At 42.2% G+C, this 16,263-nt stretch overlaps 1 protein-coding gene across 3 annotated transcripts in view; it reads left to right on the forward strand.

The window, feature by feature from the left end:
- The window catches only part of AFF3 (AF4/FMR2 family member 3), a 327,344-nt gene that overhangs the window by 276,969 nt on the left and 34,112 nt on the right, over window positions 1-16,263 (forward strand). For all 3 annotated transcript variants that reach the window (XR_003527462.1, XM_027641860.1, XM_027641875.1), the window contains exons 10-12: window positions 5,273-5,438; window positions 12,575-13,612; window positions 14,835-14,959. Coding sequence is in view for 2 of the 3 variants with exons in the window: in XM_027641860.1 (XP_027497661.1) it covers window positions 5,273-5,438; window positions 12,575-13,612; window positions 14,835-14,959 (1,329 nt within the window). In the remaining variant the exon portion in view is untranslated. The remainder of the gene's footprint in view (window positions 1-5,272; window positions 5,439-12,574; window positions 13,613-14,834; window positions 14,960-16,263) is intronic.

The raw sequence follows: 16,263 nt of genomic DNA on the forward strand, positions 1-16,263 counted from the left end.
AAAAGAAATACAGCTTACAATATCAGTGAGCTTTCTAATTAGAAAGCTCTGGATATAGTTCTTGCAAAGTGAAATTACCCAGACCAACTGGACTCTAAAATATAAAGCATTTTCCCCCTGCTTGGTACTGGTGAGGTCGCACTTCGAGTACTATGTTTGGTTTTGGGCACCTCATTACAAGAAGGATATTGCAGTGCTGGAGCATGTCCAGAGAAGGGCAACAAAGCTGGTGACAGGTCTGGAGCACAAGTCCTATGACGAGTAGCTGAGGGAGCTGGGGTTGTTTACTCTGAAGGCTCAGGGTAGACCTTATTGCTCTTTACAACTACCTGAAAGCAGGTTGTAGTGAGGTGGGCATCAGCCTCTTCTTCCACGCAACTAGCGACAGACAGGACAAGAGAAAATGCCTTCAAGTTGTGCCAAGGGAGGTTCAGGTTGCATATTAGGAAAAATTCTTCACTAAAAAAGTGGTAAAGGGAAGTCATGGTGTCACCATCCCTGGAAGCATTCAGAAAATGAGTAGATGTGGCACTTCATGATACAGTTTAGTGGGCGTGGTGGTATTTGGTCAAAGGTTGGACTTGATGATATTGGACGTCTTTTCCAAACTTATTGATTCTATGATTCTTTGAGCGTTTACGTAGCCTTTGTTGCAGCTGGAAAAGTATTTCAGAGGCTTACTCTGATATGTTTCCTTGGCTGAGTCATTTTTCCAAGGTCTGATTCTCTCTTGCTTTGCATTCTTGATAATCATTCATACCTGTGGAAAGTAGGTATAAAGTGCCTTCATATTGTAACTCATATTGTTACCAAATACAGTTTGGTAAAGAACTGCATCAATTTTACTTGTAGCTTTACCCATGCCGTATGTCTGTGAGACTGAATTCCTGCAATACAGCATATGCCTAGCTGCCTGGGAACTTCTTGTGGCCAGTACTGAACACCATGATTTATTACCATGGAAAGTAGTGCAGCTGTAAGCAGCAGCTTAATATGAAGCATAGAGCAGGACTCGGATACAGCGTGATTAACCTAAAGAGGTATCCTGAGGGTCAGCAAAGCAATCTGATTTGGGAATCTGTTTCCACTAACTGAACAGCAAACACTTGCACCTTCCTGGATAAATGTTTAAACCACCTTGGTGCCATTCAAAGGCTGGCCATGGTCATGCAGCCTGATGGGGCTAATAACAGGTCCCATCATAAATAACCTCTCAGGTTCTCCAGGGATTGAGATGGCTCCACCTCTCAACTTGGATCACAAGTTAGTTAGAGTGGGAAAGAAGTATTAATCTCCCCAAATCACTCTGTTTCTGAACCTATGTGCATATGAGAAAAATTGAGGCTATGAGGTATCTTGCAGTTTTTCCAAGAAGCGTCAGTTGACCACTAGACAGTGCAGGAAAACAAGCTGTTGGAGACTTACACAGCATTTAGTTGCCCAGGTTCCATGTAGCCAGGATGATGGGAGATATCTGATCAGAAACTTCAGGTGGTGTGCTGGTTATTAAGTGATCTTATTACTGAACTTTTGGCAGCTTTACAAGGCATTTCTGAACTTCTGGCAGCTTCACAAGGTATTTACTCTCTCCCTTAAGTCAGAGAGTGCATGTTCTGATCAAGAGTTTTAAAGAAAAGTGGTTCTTACCCAAATTGTTGTTTAATTCCGTAAAATAAAAATACAATTTCTGTGATGTGGTAATTAATTCTGGGGCATAAGCCAGTAGCAAAATATGCACGAATGTTATGTGCCATAGTCATTAAAATGTAAATTGGTCGACTGCATGATCTTGCTTACATCCTTCAGAAAGAGCAGTCCAAAATGGAAGTCACCAATTAGAAAAAAGGTTGCTTTTTAATAAAAATGCATGAAGAAAGATATAACTGATTTTACCCCTGGTCACTAGGTATAATGAGGATCCTTTTAAGAATATGCTATATTTAAAAATGGAAAAGGTAGAAGGGGGGCAGGAGACTTAAGTATTATCAGAATGGGAAAATATTATAATGCTTATTTTTTGTAGTATATTGGCTACCATTAGAGCAGCAAACATAGATTTCCAGATGTTTGTGAAGAGTCCAACAGTTATATTTTATATCTATGGCTGTAGTAACAATTTCTATTCAGCAGCCTAGAAAAACATTTCATGTCACAGCAGGAAAGAAATATTACCATGGGGCTTTTCCCCCCTTATCTCCTATATAGGAATTCTGAATACTTCAGTAAATGCCAAATAAAAATTATGGTTTAAAAATTAAAAGCACAGTCACTAAGGGCAGGGCATAAATGTGCAGATGTTTTGTGATACTGAAGAACTTTTCAGGCAAAGGTCACAATGCCATTGTGGAGAGGACTGGAAATCCATCAGAGTTGGACAGTGTCAAAAGCATTCCCTAAGCTACACTGTCAGAAAAGGCAGTTACCTTTTCATATTCTCTTAAGGGGGAAAAAAGAAAAAGAAAAAAATTCAAACCCACAAATCCTATTCATAATGGCTTTTATGCAGCTCTTAATATTTTATTAGCAAGGGATTGACTTGTTAATACAAGTTAGCAGCTTATATGTAGAGTTTACTGGGCAACCTGTACAAGTGGAAAGCTACATTGTCCCAAAGCTATGTACAAAATACCAGTTTTCCTTCTGCAGGAAGGAAAAATTTTTTAACAAGCTTATCACCTGTTTCTGTTTCAGTTACCTCTCTGCCTTAATGATGTTATACAAATGGCTGCCCAAAAATCTTGTCTTTACCACGGTTACATGGGTAGACAAAAGATGTCATGAATAACGACAAGTTTTTAAAGTCTTTAACCTTTAATGCCTGTGCATGAAGAAAGACCTCTTGCCTCCCCTGAGCTGGCAGGCACTTCTGCAACCAGGAGTAGCACGGAGCCATCCTGATGGAGCATGAGCTTTTACGACTGCCCATCTCTGTACCATCAGGTAGTTCCGAGGATGGAAATAATGCTCAAAAATAAAAATGGATGTCAGCTCCTCCCTTTCCTGTTTATTTGACTTGCTTTTAATTAGTAAGGTGAGATCACAGGTGAGATTTTCTGTACTGCCTGGCCCTGCTGTGCTTTAAAGGGTGCAGAAAGCTCCCCAACAGCAGCATGATTCCCCAAGCAACCAGAAACTGCTGGAGCAAGAAAGCCATGGGCAGCTGTGCCACTTCCTAGCAAGGGGATGCTGCAAGTAAAAGCAATGTTGTGGGAGTGTTGGCTTGTGCAAGACAGGTAGTCCAGAGGGGAAAATTTGGCATATGTTAGGGGAGGCAGGAAGAGGGCCAGAAAGTGTGCAGCTGTGGGGAATCATGGAGTTGAAGCTGCATCTCTGATGGCCTGGCCTCTTTTCAAAGCCCCAGAAACTGCCTGTCATATTTGGCTTGTGTCAGGTGTCAGGTTTCAGTTTTCTGTAATGAAAAGCACTATTAGCAGGTAAAGACAATTCATTAGGTGCAACATAGCAGAACTGTAATTAATTATTAGATATTATTTCTCACAAAATGCATCTCCAAGATCACATTGAATTAGCCACAATATTGGACTGATGGAGCATAAACAAGGGTAATGATAAACACCAGTGAATGGATTTGGGAAGAAATGGTTATTAGGGTACTGGCTTGTTTCATGTGGGGTTTATTTAACGATCTCATTAATGAGCTGGAAAAGGAAGTGAATAACCATTTAATTAAGTTTGTATTTGATACTAAATTAGAAGTTGCTGCAGACACCTCCGAGGGCAGAGAAATAAATCAAAAGGAGCTAGAAGCTTGTGCGGTAAAGAAGAAAATGAGATCTGGTATGAAGAAAAAAAGCAAGCTAATCTCCCTGGAAGCAAATAATCTAAAATGTAGCTATCAGTGGAGGAATTCTGGAGAAAGCAGTGTTGAAAGAGAGGTAGGGGTGTTAATGGACTATACATTCCATCACAGGTTGGATATATGTTTACAGAAGCAACGTATCAAGGAGCAGGAAGGTAATAGCCGTTCATTGTAGGGCTCTAGTGAGAACCCATCTATACTGCTGCACTCTGTTTTGGGCACCCTGTTATCAGAGAGATATAGATGAATTGGAATGAGTTCAGAAAAGAGCTGTAAAAATGATCCCATATCCCTGGAGATAATGACTTATGAAGAAAGATCAGAAGACATAAATGTGTAAAGCCTTGTCTGAAAGATGACTGAAGCAGGGCAGAAAAACAGTCTGCAAAAATGTGAAAGCAAAAAGGGAGGAGGATAATTTATCATAGTAACTATTAGTAATAGGATGAAATAATAACTAACAACAGTAAATTTTAAAAGGGCAACTTCAGGTTGAATGTAGAAGAAATTTCTGACAGTGGAATTTGAGTTGGTTTGCAGAGAAGTTTCCCAAGGGTGAAAGTAAAAGCTGCATTCAAGTAATTTAAAATCAAATTGGACTAGAAAATGCACCCTGCTATAGGGAACAATCATCCATTGCCTGGGGAATAAGCTGGATGACTTAATAAGATATTTCACACTCAGGTCTTTATGACTGTGATATTTTTAATATGCATGGTCAACTATTTCAGGAAAACATACATTTCTTCTGCTGCCAAGCCTGAAAATACGAACACTTGCATGCAAACATAACTTCTAGGAAGCACTGCACTGGTGACATGCAAAAACACAACCCTGAGCTCTTCAAGTTTTTGTAAGCTGAGAATCTCAGATTTTGAGTTGTCAATATCAAGATGGTATATACAGGTAACCAAACAGTTTATGGGTAGGTGAAGAAGTGTGCAAAACAGAAGATGGGGGTTGGAAGCTCCAGTGAAGATGTATAATTATGGTTATTTTTACAGTTATTGCTATTACTACTTATGACTGGTAGTGTGGGGTTCAACTCAGTTGAACTGTTCATCTTTTTGATCTCCTGCTTCCACCTCTGTGCTGAGTGTTCATTAGACAGTGCAAAATTGCTTTCTGTACTCTGTTTTTTCAAACATTTGGTATTTTTAATATATCTTAAAATGTCTAGACAAGCTAAAGCAAAAACGTGACCCTCCCTCAGATGAAGAAGAAATGGCAAAAGCTATGTATTTGAATGGATATGAGAGTAATCCCATATTTCCCCCCCAATTATAGCAATGTAATGTTGAACTCACTTCACCATTCGTTAGCAGCAGAGACAAGCTCACAGGCATTCAGAGAGGTATGCTCCCTAAAACACCATGGTTTTTACATGTGGGTTTTTTTATGTTCCTGTTTTCTTTTCTTCCCTCCCCGATGGGCTGTGTGTGGGGCTGGCAGCCTGGTGGTGCCACAGCCCAATGCCCGAGCCTCGGGACTCTCCAGCAAGGGGTCAAGCAGCAGCAGCTCCAGTGAATCCGAGACCAGCTCAGAGTCTGACTCAGAGAGTGAAAGCAGCTCCAGCGAGAGTGACGGCAGCAAGCCCTCGCATTACTCCAGCCCAGAGGTAAGGGCTTCTGCTCTTGCACTCCATTATTACACCCACTCAGACCTTTTCCCAGCCAAGCCAACATAAGGAGGCTGTGGGGAGATATACAAAAAAATGGAAAAGAAGGGCCCAGGTATCCTGCTCCTGGCATGCTGTGAGATGCAAGTGGCCGGGGATCCTGGGGCAGATTAAAGGATATAAAACAAAAATGAAGAAAGAAATAAGCCTGTGATGTTTTGCTTAAATTGGAGATGAGTGGACCACCTTGCAAAGCTCACAGCTTGCTTGAAGTTTTATGCAATTCTGCCTCCATAGCAATGACTTGCTTAGTGTTTAAATCCTGATGTGGGCTCCCAGTACTGCAAGGGAACTAAAGGCTTCGCCATGCAGGAAGCTGTTATAAAATCAGTTTGCAGGTGGATTTTTAAAGCAAAACAGTTTTCATTCACACACTTCCCTTGCCTCACTCTATAAGCGAATTATTCTCTCCTACTGCTGCCTTTGTGTGATTTATTTTAATCCACCTCCAAAATGGACTAAACTGAATTACTCATGGTGCAAAACATTGAGTCCAAACTTGTCATCTTGAAAGCTAGTACTGAAAATTTCCACATGTAGACAAGCCCTAGCCAAACTACAATTAAGCTGCCAGTACTGACACCACCTGCTTTCACCTCTACAGAAGGATCAACAGACACAACAAAGCTACTTTCTCTGCTCTGCTTTTCTACCAGGATTGACATTTCTACATATTTTCGTCAATACACACCTTTAGAATTAAACCATGAACTCCACAGCCACATCACACACATTAATGTATGTAAAAATATTCAAAAATTTAGTGGCAAGATTGTAAATACACATGAAATACAGTCAATGAATTTTCCTACTCCGCATAAAGCATCCAATCACCAGAGTCCTCCCCCCAAAACTATACCTCACCTATTCTCTCACCCAAAAAAAATGACACTGAAAAAACAGCAAACCTTTCCTCATCTTTTCCTTGGTTATTTGGAGCCAATCGGGCAAAATGCAGCACTCACAGAAACATCCTTAATATAGTTTTCTCAGGTTCTGTTGCTTTTGTTCCTTATTTAGCACTTATCTTCCTGTCTGTCTTTCCTTCACAGTATTTTCAGATCCATTTCCAGTTAATTTTCCTCTCATTTTGTCCCTTTCTTACATGTCTCTCTCTTCCTTCCAGTCTTTCTTACCTGTTGCCCTCCCTGCGGTACCCCATGTCTTACTTCCCATTCTGAGCTTTCTCATCTGACCTGTTAAGACCTTGTTTTCTCTCTGCCTAATTCCGCACTGGAATTAGTGCAGAGATCTCATGCTTAGTCTCTCCTCTCCCTGGGGGATCTTGAAAGGTGGAATAAAAGGGGCAAAGAGAAGAAAGAGAAGGAAACATTGTGAGAGGAAGGAAATATGAGGTGAAAGGAGGAGAAGCATTGTACCCAGGAATGGAAGAGTGGTTACTATCTAGGCAGTTACCCATGCTGCTTGGACTCGAGAGCAGCAATTCCTCTGGGAATGCGTGAAGTTAATTAACTGAGGCAGGTCATGGATTTCATAAAGTCAAGCAGAGGATTGAGTCATGGAAACATGGAGGAAGTGCCTCCTCTTAAGCATTTTATACATATCCTCTCGAGATCTGTGGAACTACTTTTGTACAGAGCCTGAGTTGTCAGTGATCATTGTCACGAAACAGCTGCACCACTCCAACAGATTGCTTGTCTCTTCGCATTATGTTTGTGCGGTTTGTCTTCTAGGACATGCTGTATGAAACATGCATATACAAAAATGTAAATTACCCAAAAATGTGAAGGCTACAGTGATTTTCATAGGGCGTTTTCATCCCTTGATGGGATATGGGAGATGGCACACATGGATAGGGTCAGGGTGTCCCAGGGAAGTGGGATACCTGTGTTTTCCCCAAGGGCAAATGCTTTCCCAGGCCTATCGTATGACTGATGGCACCAATTCAAATGTGCTTACACGATGTCTCTGACTGGAAGTCATTTCAGCTTTGCATAAATGCTTTAACTTACATTTATGCACCCAGTGAAGACATCTTTCTAAAGTACATGCCAGTTTCTTAACCAGTAAATGGAAAGAGACAGGTCCTTGGAAGCTCTTTGAAGGGAGGTTCTGTCCACTTAAGTTTAAGTAGCAGACTCAATTCCAGAACTAGTCTTAAAATGAACTTAATCTATTGCATAAGACAAAAAAAGTAAATATATCTTTGCTTTTGATTTAGCATTAACTGGCAAATTCAGGTACAATGAACTCGAGTACTCCAGCACAGTGCTCCATATTTCCAGATTGGGAGGAACTTAATCTAGAAATCTGCAAACCATTATTTTCTCTCATAATCTGAAATATTACATGCATATACTCAAAGATTTTTATTTCTAGGACAGTGTATCTTCTGCATATGAGGTTATATAACAATTCAATTGCTGTTTCATTTCTTCTGTAATTTTTTCCTCACCTCATTTTGAGATCTTGAAGTGGTCCTCAGGTGTCTAAATGCAGTTGCCTAGAGTGTAAAAGCAGCTTATTGTAAAGCATACATATAAAGTAGGTTAGATGAATTGCACCCTAAAAGTGTCTGTTTCTTTCCATTGACTATTTAGAGCCTGTAGCGACTAGCTCAGCTGTCTACACTTTATGTGTGCAGTAAACTAAGAATAATGTCTGAGCTAGAACAGGAGACAACATTCAGACTAGTTTCAGTGATGTGGACAAATAAGGTGCCTCAAACATTATTGTGAGTAGTTACACGTTTGTGGACTGCCAAACCTAAAATTATGAACAAGGGACTGAGACTTCTATCTCCTGTTTCTTTGCTGAAGTAATCAATTCTTTGAATGACCTTAATTAACGTCATAAATGAGGAATCTGGAAAACAATGACGTCTTGTCCTTGCAATTATTTCAGATGGTAGAAAAAAACTTTGGTGTCAAATCTATAGAAAGAGCTACATTTCTAAAACTGAGAATTTGGAGTTTTCGTTCTTTGTTCCATTGAATTATCCTGCAGACCTTTAGTAAAGCTGGCTTTGGTTATACAACTGTGAATTCCCACTATGGGAATGACAAGAGGGGAAAATGGGCAGGAAGGAAGCAGAGAAGCCATCACATGGGACAAAGGATATCAGTGGAGACTCAACAGTAACCGGTCCAGAAGACAAAGATGCCCTTTTCTGAGCCCACCAGCCCCACTTAGCAGATTGCAGTGTCCTTTACAGACTGCTGTTGTGACTAGTTCACAACCAATAAAGTTTCTTCCTCCTTTTTGAGGATTCACATATACAAAAGAAAAGGGGATTTTACCACTAGACCAGTTGTAGACACTATCTCTACCTTTGCAAATAGGATTCATGGGCTTGAGCTGTCCTGTGGACTATTTTTGAGTAAGACTACAAACTACGCTCTCTCTTCCCTCCAGAGAAAACTCTCTGTGGCAAGAACCACCTCATAGAGTATAACTGTGCTGTGCCTAACATATGGGAATCCCCAGTTCTAACTTGTTAAAGCACTAGCAACAGTGTTAACAGTATCAATAAAGTAGTAATAATAAGAAGAATCACCATCATCTTCTTCGTCATCATCATCATCGCCGTCCATGCCTTAAATATAACGAGAAAGCACCAGATTTGTAAGGGAATTGCCCTGAATGAAGTATTTGACAGCAGGGCAGCCCAAGCAAGTTACCATAAGGTTAAATGCGTATGTGAATTTGTGGATTTACAATAGGCAGAGTAGACTGCAGGGATGGCAAATAGCTCAGTCCTACCCAGAGTGGGCTAAGTCCATGCACATAGGCTATCTAATATCTGAGTGAAAGTGGTGTCATGCTTCAAGTTTACCATGTTAGCCACACCTTAGGTGCCTCACAAATGTAGAGTGACCCCATTACACTGACATTGTTTAACAGCCCTTTACCCCAGGAAGTGTTTCTGGATAGTGTTTTGACAAAAGTTGCTTTTTGGATGTATGCCACTCGTACCTCTGGTTGCACTTGCAGCCTTGAAGAGATCTGAGATATGTAGATACGCCGTGTGGGAGTCATCCCACCTAAATTTGCACACTTCTGCTGTAGATACCTACATCTGCTCATCACCTCAGCCTCCCCTTACAGTCTGTGGCGAAGAAAAGACGTTTTTGGGGCCCAGCTGATCTGGTCTATTTCAGATGTCTATTTCAAGATGGAATTTTTCACACCCTACAAGAGCAGTCCACTGACTGGAGAAGGAACTTGTTGACTTGCTCAGATATAGGTGTCTGTATTGTACAGATGAATCCACCCACGTTTAAGGAAATGTATCACATCCTTCTGTTTCTCCATGAAGCCTGGCACATGTGTATGTCTGTGGTGCATTGATCCCCAAAACTATCTGTGTCCTGTTAAGTTTCCTGGCTTGGGTTTTCATGCCAAGCCTATATTTAATTGCAAGTCAGCTGATCACAGAGTGTTGTTCCTGTTACTGGGCACTTTACTCCAATTTAAATCTGGCCAGTTCTCTAAAAGGCCCTGGGGGCAGCCCAATTCCATGACACAAAAACCAAAGGGCAGAGAACATTCTGATATCAGAATACTCTGGTCATGTATATTCATTTCCATCCTTATGTGCTGCTGAAAAATTTCCAGTTCAAGCAAACCAACTTTTCTTCCATAAAATGGTATGTAACATACTAAGAGGGATGATGTGGAGTGGAGAATTAGGGATTTTCTTTTTCTCCCACAGATTATTACAATTAGGCATGTAAAATGGACTGGCAAAAACTTTCAAAGGAATGTTCCCAATCCCTTTTTTTACCAGGCCTGATATTCATTCTTGGCTGTCATGATTTTGTTCCCTCACAAGGTACTTTCTTTTTTTACTTGATTTCAAAGTACAGTAATTTTCAGGTAGAACAATCGATTGAATAAATTATTTCCAAAAATGAATTGGCATCGCTCATATACACTGACAATCTCAAATATTCCAAAACTGCACCAGGGCCTAAAATTAGTGGGGAAAGTTTTAAAATTCTGATTTTTTAAATTTGGATTCTTTTAATTTACCCGATAGGCTGTAGGCATTTTGCTTTTGGCAGATGCATCTTAAGGGATTTTTTTAGCAGACAGATCTTAAGGATTTTTTCCAGCAGCCACAAGGATTTAAATTTTTCTTTAAATAAACCGCAAAAGTGCACCTGAAACTCCTGACAAAATCAGTAAAGCTGGCAACACTGTTGATCCTTTTTATTGGACTTCATAGTTGGCTAATAGGTTGATGGGACTATAGTTATTCTGCCTAAATAGCAGACATACCACTCTAGGAAAGTACTGCACTGCCAAGTTATAGCAGTGTAGCACTTAATCACTGTTTTCTGCTGGTTTACTGTGACCCCTTGAAATCCATATTTGGTGAACCACTGTTTTCAAGAATTACAAGGTACATAAAGAAGCAGAATGGGATGTAACATAAAAACTGGAATTTTTTTGAACTTTCAAGCAACACTCACTCTGACCTATACTATGGGCAGAGGTATATTTTTCCCCATGTGCTTCTGGTGTATGTCCTTTTTCTTAAATACACCTGAACAGTAGAAAGACTTCCATGTATATAGAACCTTTTATTATATATCTAGTAAATTCAGTATGTGCACAATGAATGGCACCAAACAAACCTATATGTGTTTTCAACAACAATTAAAAAAAAGTGTTGTTCACTTTAGAGAAAGAGTTAAGAGTTGTAAAAATACAGCTTCATCCAAGAGAAATATTGACCATCCATTTTCAAGATTTACAAATCAGGAAAGAAATTCCTCATGTAAGATATTAGGGAGTGTGCTTTAAAAGAAATAAACTTTAGGCAATCCAGCAAACTTCCCATAGGTTTTGGCTAGCTCAATAATAAGTAAGCTAGACACTTTTGCTAGAAGGAATATTCTTATCATATGAATTTCGATGTCTTAATTTTTTTGCTTATTTTAGGAGCCTTTGCTCCATGTAGAGTGAATACAACCCTCAGTGGGTGATTCTGGAGGCGCCCTTGGCTGTGCAGAAAACCTGTGTTGCCCTCAGGCATCTACTTTAAAAAAGAAGTAAGAGACTCTTTTAAGTTAGATACTGTGGATATTCTCTCTTGAGCAAACTTTCTTACAGAGCACTGATGGCTTTTATGTTTGACTTATGACACACTTTTTGATTATTCATATGCAGTAGCCTAGTGAATCAAATTTTGGTTGCAGTTGAGGAAATTAGGAGACTTTTCACTTTCACTTCTGTGAGGTTAGGTTATGGCTGGCCATCTACTCCATCATTTATTTCTTTTTGATTTTTTTTCCTTTCCTCTTCATTTTATTACGTTCAAATTACTGATTGCAAGAAGCACTAGAAAACAGTCGCATATTATTCAGAAATAACATCACCTGAGCTGTGGTTACATTTGAAATCATGATTATCCCACTTCTTCACTGTCCAAACACCATTATGTTTTAGATGCTCTCTTATAACGTGATGGTGTTGTGACAGAAATGAAGAGAAAAACTAACAGCCGCACAATACTCCCAAAATGAGAACTTGACAGCACCACCACACAACAAATGTTTGTGGGATCTCAGAGGATTATAACATCAACACCAGGCAGATTACATAAATCGCCTGGTTAGCCCTCCAACTCCCCACCAAATGCTTCTTAAAATACTTTCTGTATTTACTGTGATGGCACAGGACACAGAATACATGTCCCTAGCTTTCCTACTAGCTGTCTTCCCTTGTACTCTGCCTTGTTTTCATTTCTTCCTATCGCCATTACATTTTTTTTCTATTTGGAAACTTAGAAGTGTTTCCCAGTAAAGCCAATGCCACTGTGCTGTGTGAATCACCCTGGGAAATGACGAATCACAGAAGCCATCCTCTTTTCCAATGCCATTCTGAAACCAAAAACATCCCCACTTGCAAGGCATGCCCCACGAGCCCTGTCCTGCCGCACAGGGCCAGTGCCCAGGGGTTGCTGTAGACTGGGGGTGGCTCTTGGTCCAGAGGAAAATCTCTGTGGTACTAGGAGGGACACGGCGTTTCTGCGCCCCTGAGGGATCCCCGGGGTGGGGGCAGCAGGGTGTCGGCACTAAGCTCGTGTCCATCTGTTTGGCTTTCAGCCCGAGCCGCCGTCGTCCAACAAGTGGCAGCTGGACAAGTGGCTGAATAAAGTTACCACGCACAAAGCACCCATCCTAACCCACCAAGATGGCCCAGCGCTGGAAGCCCATCCCTACTACGGCCGCGTGAAAGTCGAGCGGCAGGAAAGCGAGAAAGCCTCGGCGGAGGGCCCGGCTGAGCACCGCAGCGGGGAGAGCCGCACCGCCACCGCCGCCGGGGACGGGCCGCGGCCCAGGACCGCCAGCAAAGCGCCCGGCAGCAAGGGCAGCCGGCAGAAGTCACCCCTCGCTGCCGACGGCGCGCCCCCGAGGCGGGCAGCGGGAAAGAAGGCACCGCGGCGAGCCGAGAGGACCTCCGCCGGAGACGGTCCCCAGTGCCCCGGCGCAGAGGAGCCCCCCCGGAGCCACAGCTTCCCTGAAGGCACTGCCGGTGAGGCGCCGAGGGCCCGGCCCGGCGGCACCGGCAGCGGCGGGGGCTGCAGAGCGGGGCATCGCCGGGAGCCCCGCTCAGCTGCAGCGGGTGAGAAGCGTCGGGCCCGGGGGCCGAGCAAAACGGCGCCCAAATCCAAGGAGTTCATCGAGACCGAGTCTTCATCCTCTTCATCCTCCTCTGACTCCGGCTCTGAGTCGGAGCGGGAGGAGCGCCCGCTGCCCAAGGCGCCAGCGGCAGCCGGGTCCGAGCAGCGTGCCAAGGACGCGGGGACCGGCACCGCCAGCAAACCCCACGGCGGCTGCAGTGCCTTTGGCTCAATTAATGCCAGGACTAGTACTGAAATAGCAAAGGAGCTGGAGGAACAGTTTTACACCCTGGTTCCTTTCGGTAGGAATGAGCTCCTGTCTCCTCTGAAAGACAGTGATGAGGTAAAGTCGCTGTGGGTCAACATTGACTTGGCTCTTTTGTCCAGGATTCCAGAGCGTTTGCCCGAAGAACCGCTGGCCATGAGCGCCGAAGCAAACCAGGCGGCCAGCCTCCCGCAGGGTAGTAGTGCTGAACCCCCCGCAGAGAAGGGTTTACCGAAATCTAGAAGGAAACGCAAGGTGAGCTTCTGGGGGACCGATTAGAAGGGGTAGGGGAGCCTCCAGCAAGTGGGAGGCAGGCATCACTTGTGCCCACATCCAGTGCTCGATGGCAGTGTCTTCTCCAGGACAGCATTTCAGAGCTGGGATTTGTCCCTGCTCTCCACGTAGGGACTGGCCAAACCCCAGGGGGAGTTGCCATCCCAGGAGGTGATGAAACTCCTGATCACGAGGGATCACAGCCCCTTGGAGACAGCATTCACATGCCTTTGCGTGCTTAGCGAAAGCACTGCATTTTTAGTAGGATAGTTTTCCCTCATGAGGCTTCTCTTAAAAAACTGAGCATTTGGAAGTGATGCTCAGGTCAGCAAAGGGACAGCTATCTACATCGTCTGCATGGTATCACTGCGTGTGCGGTAAAAGAAGAGGCAGCATCTTTTTTCCCCTTAGATTGTCAGCAAGAGGCAAACCCTTCAGCCCCAGCAGGGAGCCCTGGCTTTGTGGGGGTTCACTCATGGAAACCTGGTACCAGCCTGATTCTGGAACCTGCCTCCCTCACGCCCTGTTGGCCCCTTTTTCCCTCAGGGCTCTGTAGAAGTGGGACCACAGTCCATTAGTTGCCCCCTCCCCAGCAGCACTGTCACAGCAGCCAGGTGAGCACAGCCCTCTGATCACATCCACCCCTCCACCTAATCTCTCCCACACACTTTCTGGTGCTAAGGAGAAAACCCCCTCTGCTTCATGGCCACAGCTGCCCACCAAGCAGGCTTTCTGGTCTGTTTGTACTGATCTGACCCCAAAAGTGACTCCAAACTGAAATCGCCATCTGCTCAATTTCCAGACAGTTTTGCTGTGCAGTCGTCTGTTGCCCTCTGAGCTACCGTACATGCGCAGATGGATCTGTGTATTTTTGAGGACCATTTATCTAAAGCAGTCTTCCCTGTTGTTTAATCTTACTTCATTTTTGGGGTTTTTTTTAGTATCTGAAAGGTAGCAGCCCTGTTTCAAGTGGTGAAGTGGTGGAAACAATTCAAGTTTTATACAGTTCTCATTTGTTTACACACTGACTCTTTAGATTTTATTTTCTTAAGACATGGACCAATCATCTCTGATCCATGTTAGTATACACTCAAAGAAATTATCATTGTAACAAAATGACAGAAAATACCAGCCCCTGACTTGTTGAAATACTTTTGGATCTGTAGTAAATCCAAAACCTACAAAATTATTACTTTTCACTCAGTGTGAGAATGAGGAAGAGTGCAGAGACATCAAGAAAACTCACTTAGAACAAGAGAGTTCTTCACGATTAGCTGCCTCTGCCCACAGCATCACAACAGCAAATCACTGCAATATGAATGAAAATAGGTAAGTCTTTCCCTTCTTATTTATCACTCAGTTGTACAAACTGTTGCAGTTTAATGCTGTGTGTTATTTTTTACTTAATTGGGATTTATTTTTTAATTATTATATTTTATGTTGAAAAATTACCCACTACGGTCTCCATTGTTCCGGTTTAATGAACAAGTTAGTAGCTCCTGACATATTCATGTACTTGCATTTTTGTCCTGTTGCACAAAGAAGTTGTGAGCTCAAGTGTGAGACTCATGGAATGAGTAATTATAGCTAGAGCAGTGTGATTGTCTGAGACATAGTCATAAACGCTGTATTGTAGGTACCAGTTCACATATACAACCATCTTATAGCCCTTACCTTATAGTGCTGCGAGTTTCAAGCTTAAAGTTTGACTGTATACATAGAATTATGTATCAGCTCTGTGGAAAACATTGAAAACATATTCATAACAATGCCTGCAATCCTTTCCAGAATATATTTGAGATCCACTGTTTTTGAGATTACAAGCATTCCATTCTGTGTAATTAGCAAGTGCTCTAGGACAAGGAACTTAGACTTTTAAAAAGGTGAAATTTTAAAAGGATGTAGGGCATGAAAAAAAAAAGATGAATATTTAGCACTTGCTGGCATGGTTTATGCACACAGACCCCTGTCAATGTCAGAGCAATCACACTTGAGTTTCTCTGGAGGCTTCCAGAAGTCAAACTTAGACATGCGTCTTCTCAGAGTTCAGCTGCATGCTGCTTGGTAAATGCTGGTCATCAGTATTTTTTTTAAAATCATTTTTCTGATAGTATCAGGATATCTCTTGGGCTGAAACTACTGTAAAATAAGAAAATACTTGTATTTTTTATAGTAGGCTTTTCTATTGTACATATCACTGATGAGCTTGAGCAACTCTTGTCATTAATACTGGAAAAAATCATGGCAAAAACTAATATATATAGTGGTTATTCAAAAATATGCATTCAATTTCTTTGTGCTGACATGTCACATACGTTTCATATAGTGAAAACAATACACAGAACAGTTTGCTTTATTGTGGGTGACAGCATGCAGACATGCCATTCCTCTTACTGCAGTGTCACATTTTACACTGCATTCATTTTCAGAGAGTAGCATGGCTGTCATAGCTTGCTGTGTCACAGGGTTAATTCTGTGCTTGCAGGAAGCAGGTCAATAATATGTGTTTTTCTTAACATTATAGTCAGTTCTTCTGGTAACAACAGTATATTAAAGAAACAAAGAATGTTTGAAATGTATGTTTGCCTCCTAATTGTTTCCTGATTTGTTCTGCTTCCAAGATGTTTCTGTGG

The sequence above is a fragment of the Corapipo altera genome, unplaced genomic scaffold (genome assembly GCF_003945725.1).
Source record: "Corapipo altera isolate COAL_440 unplaced genomic scaffold, ASM394572v1 0, whole genome shotgun sequence".
NCBI lineage: Eukaryota > Metazoa > Chordata > Aves > Passeriformes > Pipridae > Corapipo > Corapipo altera.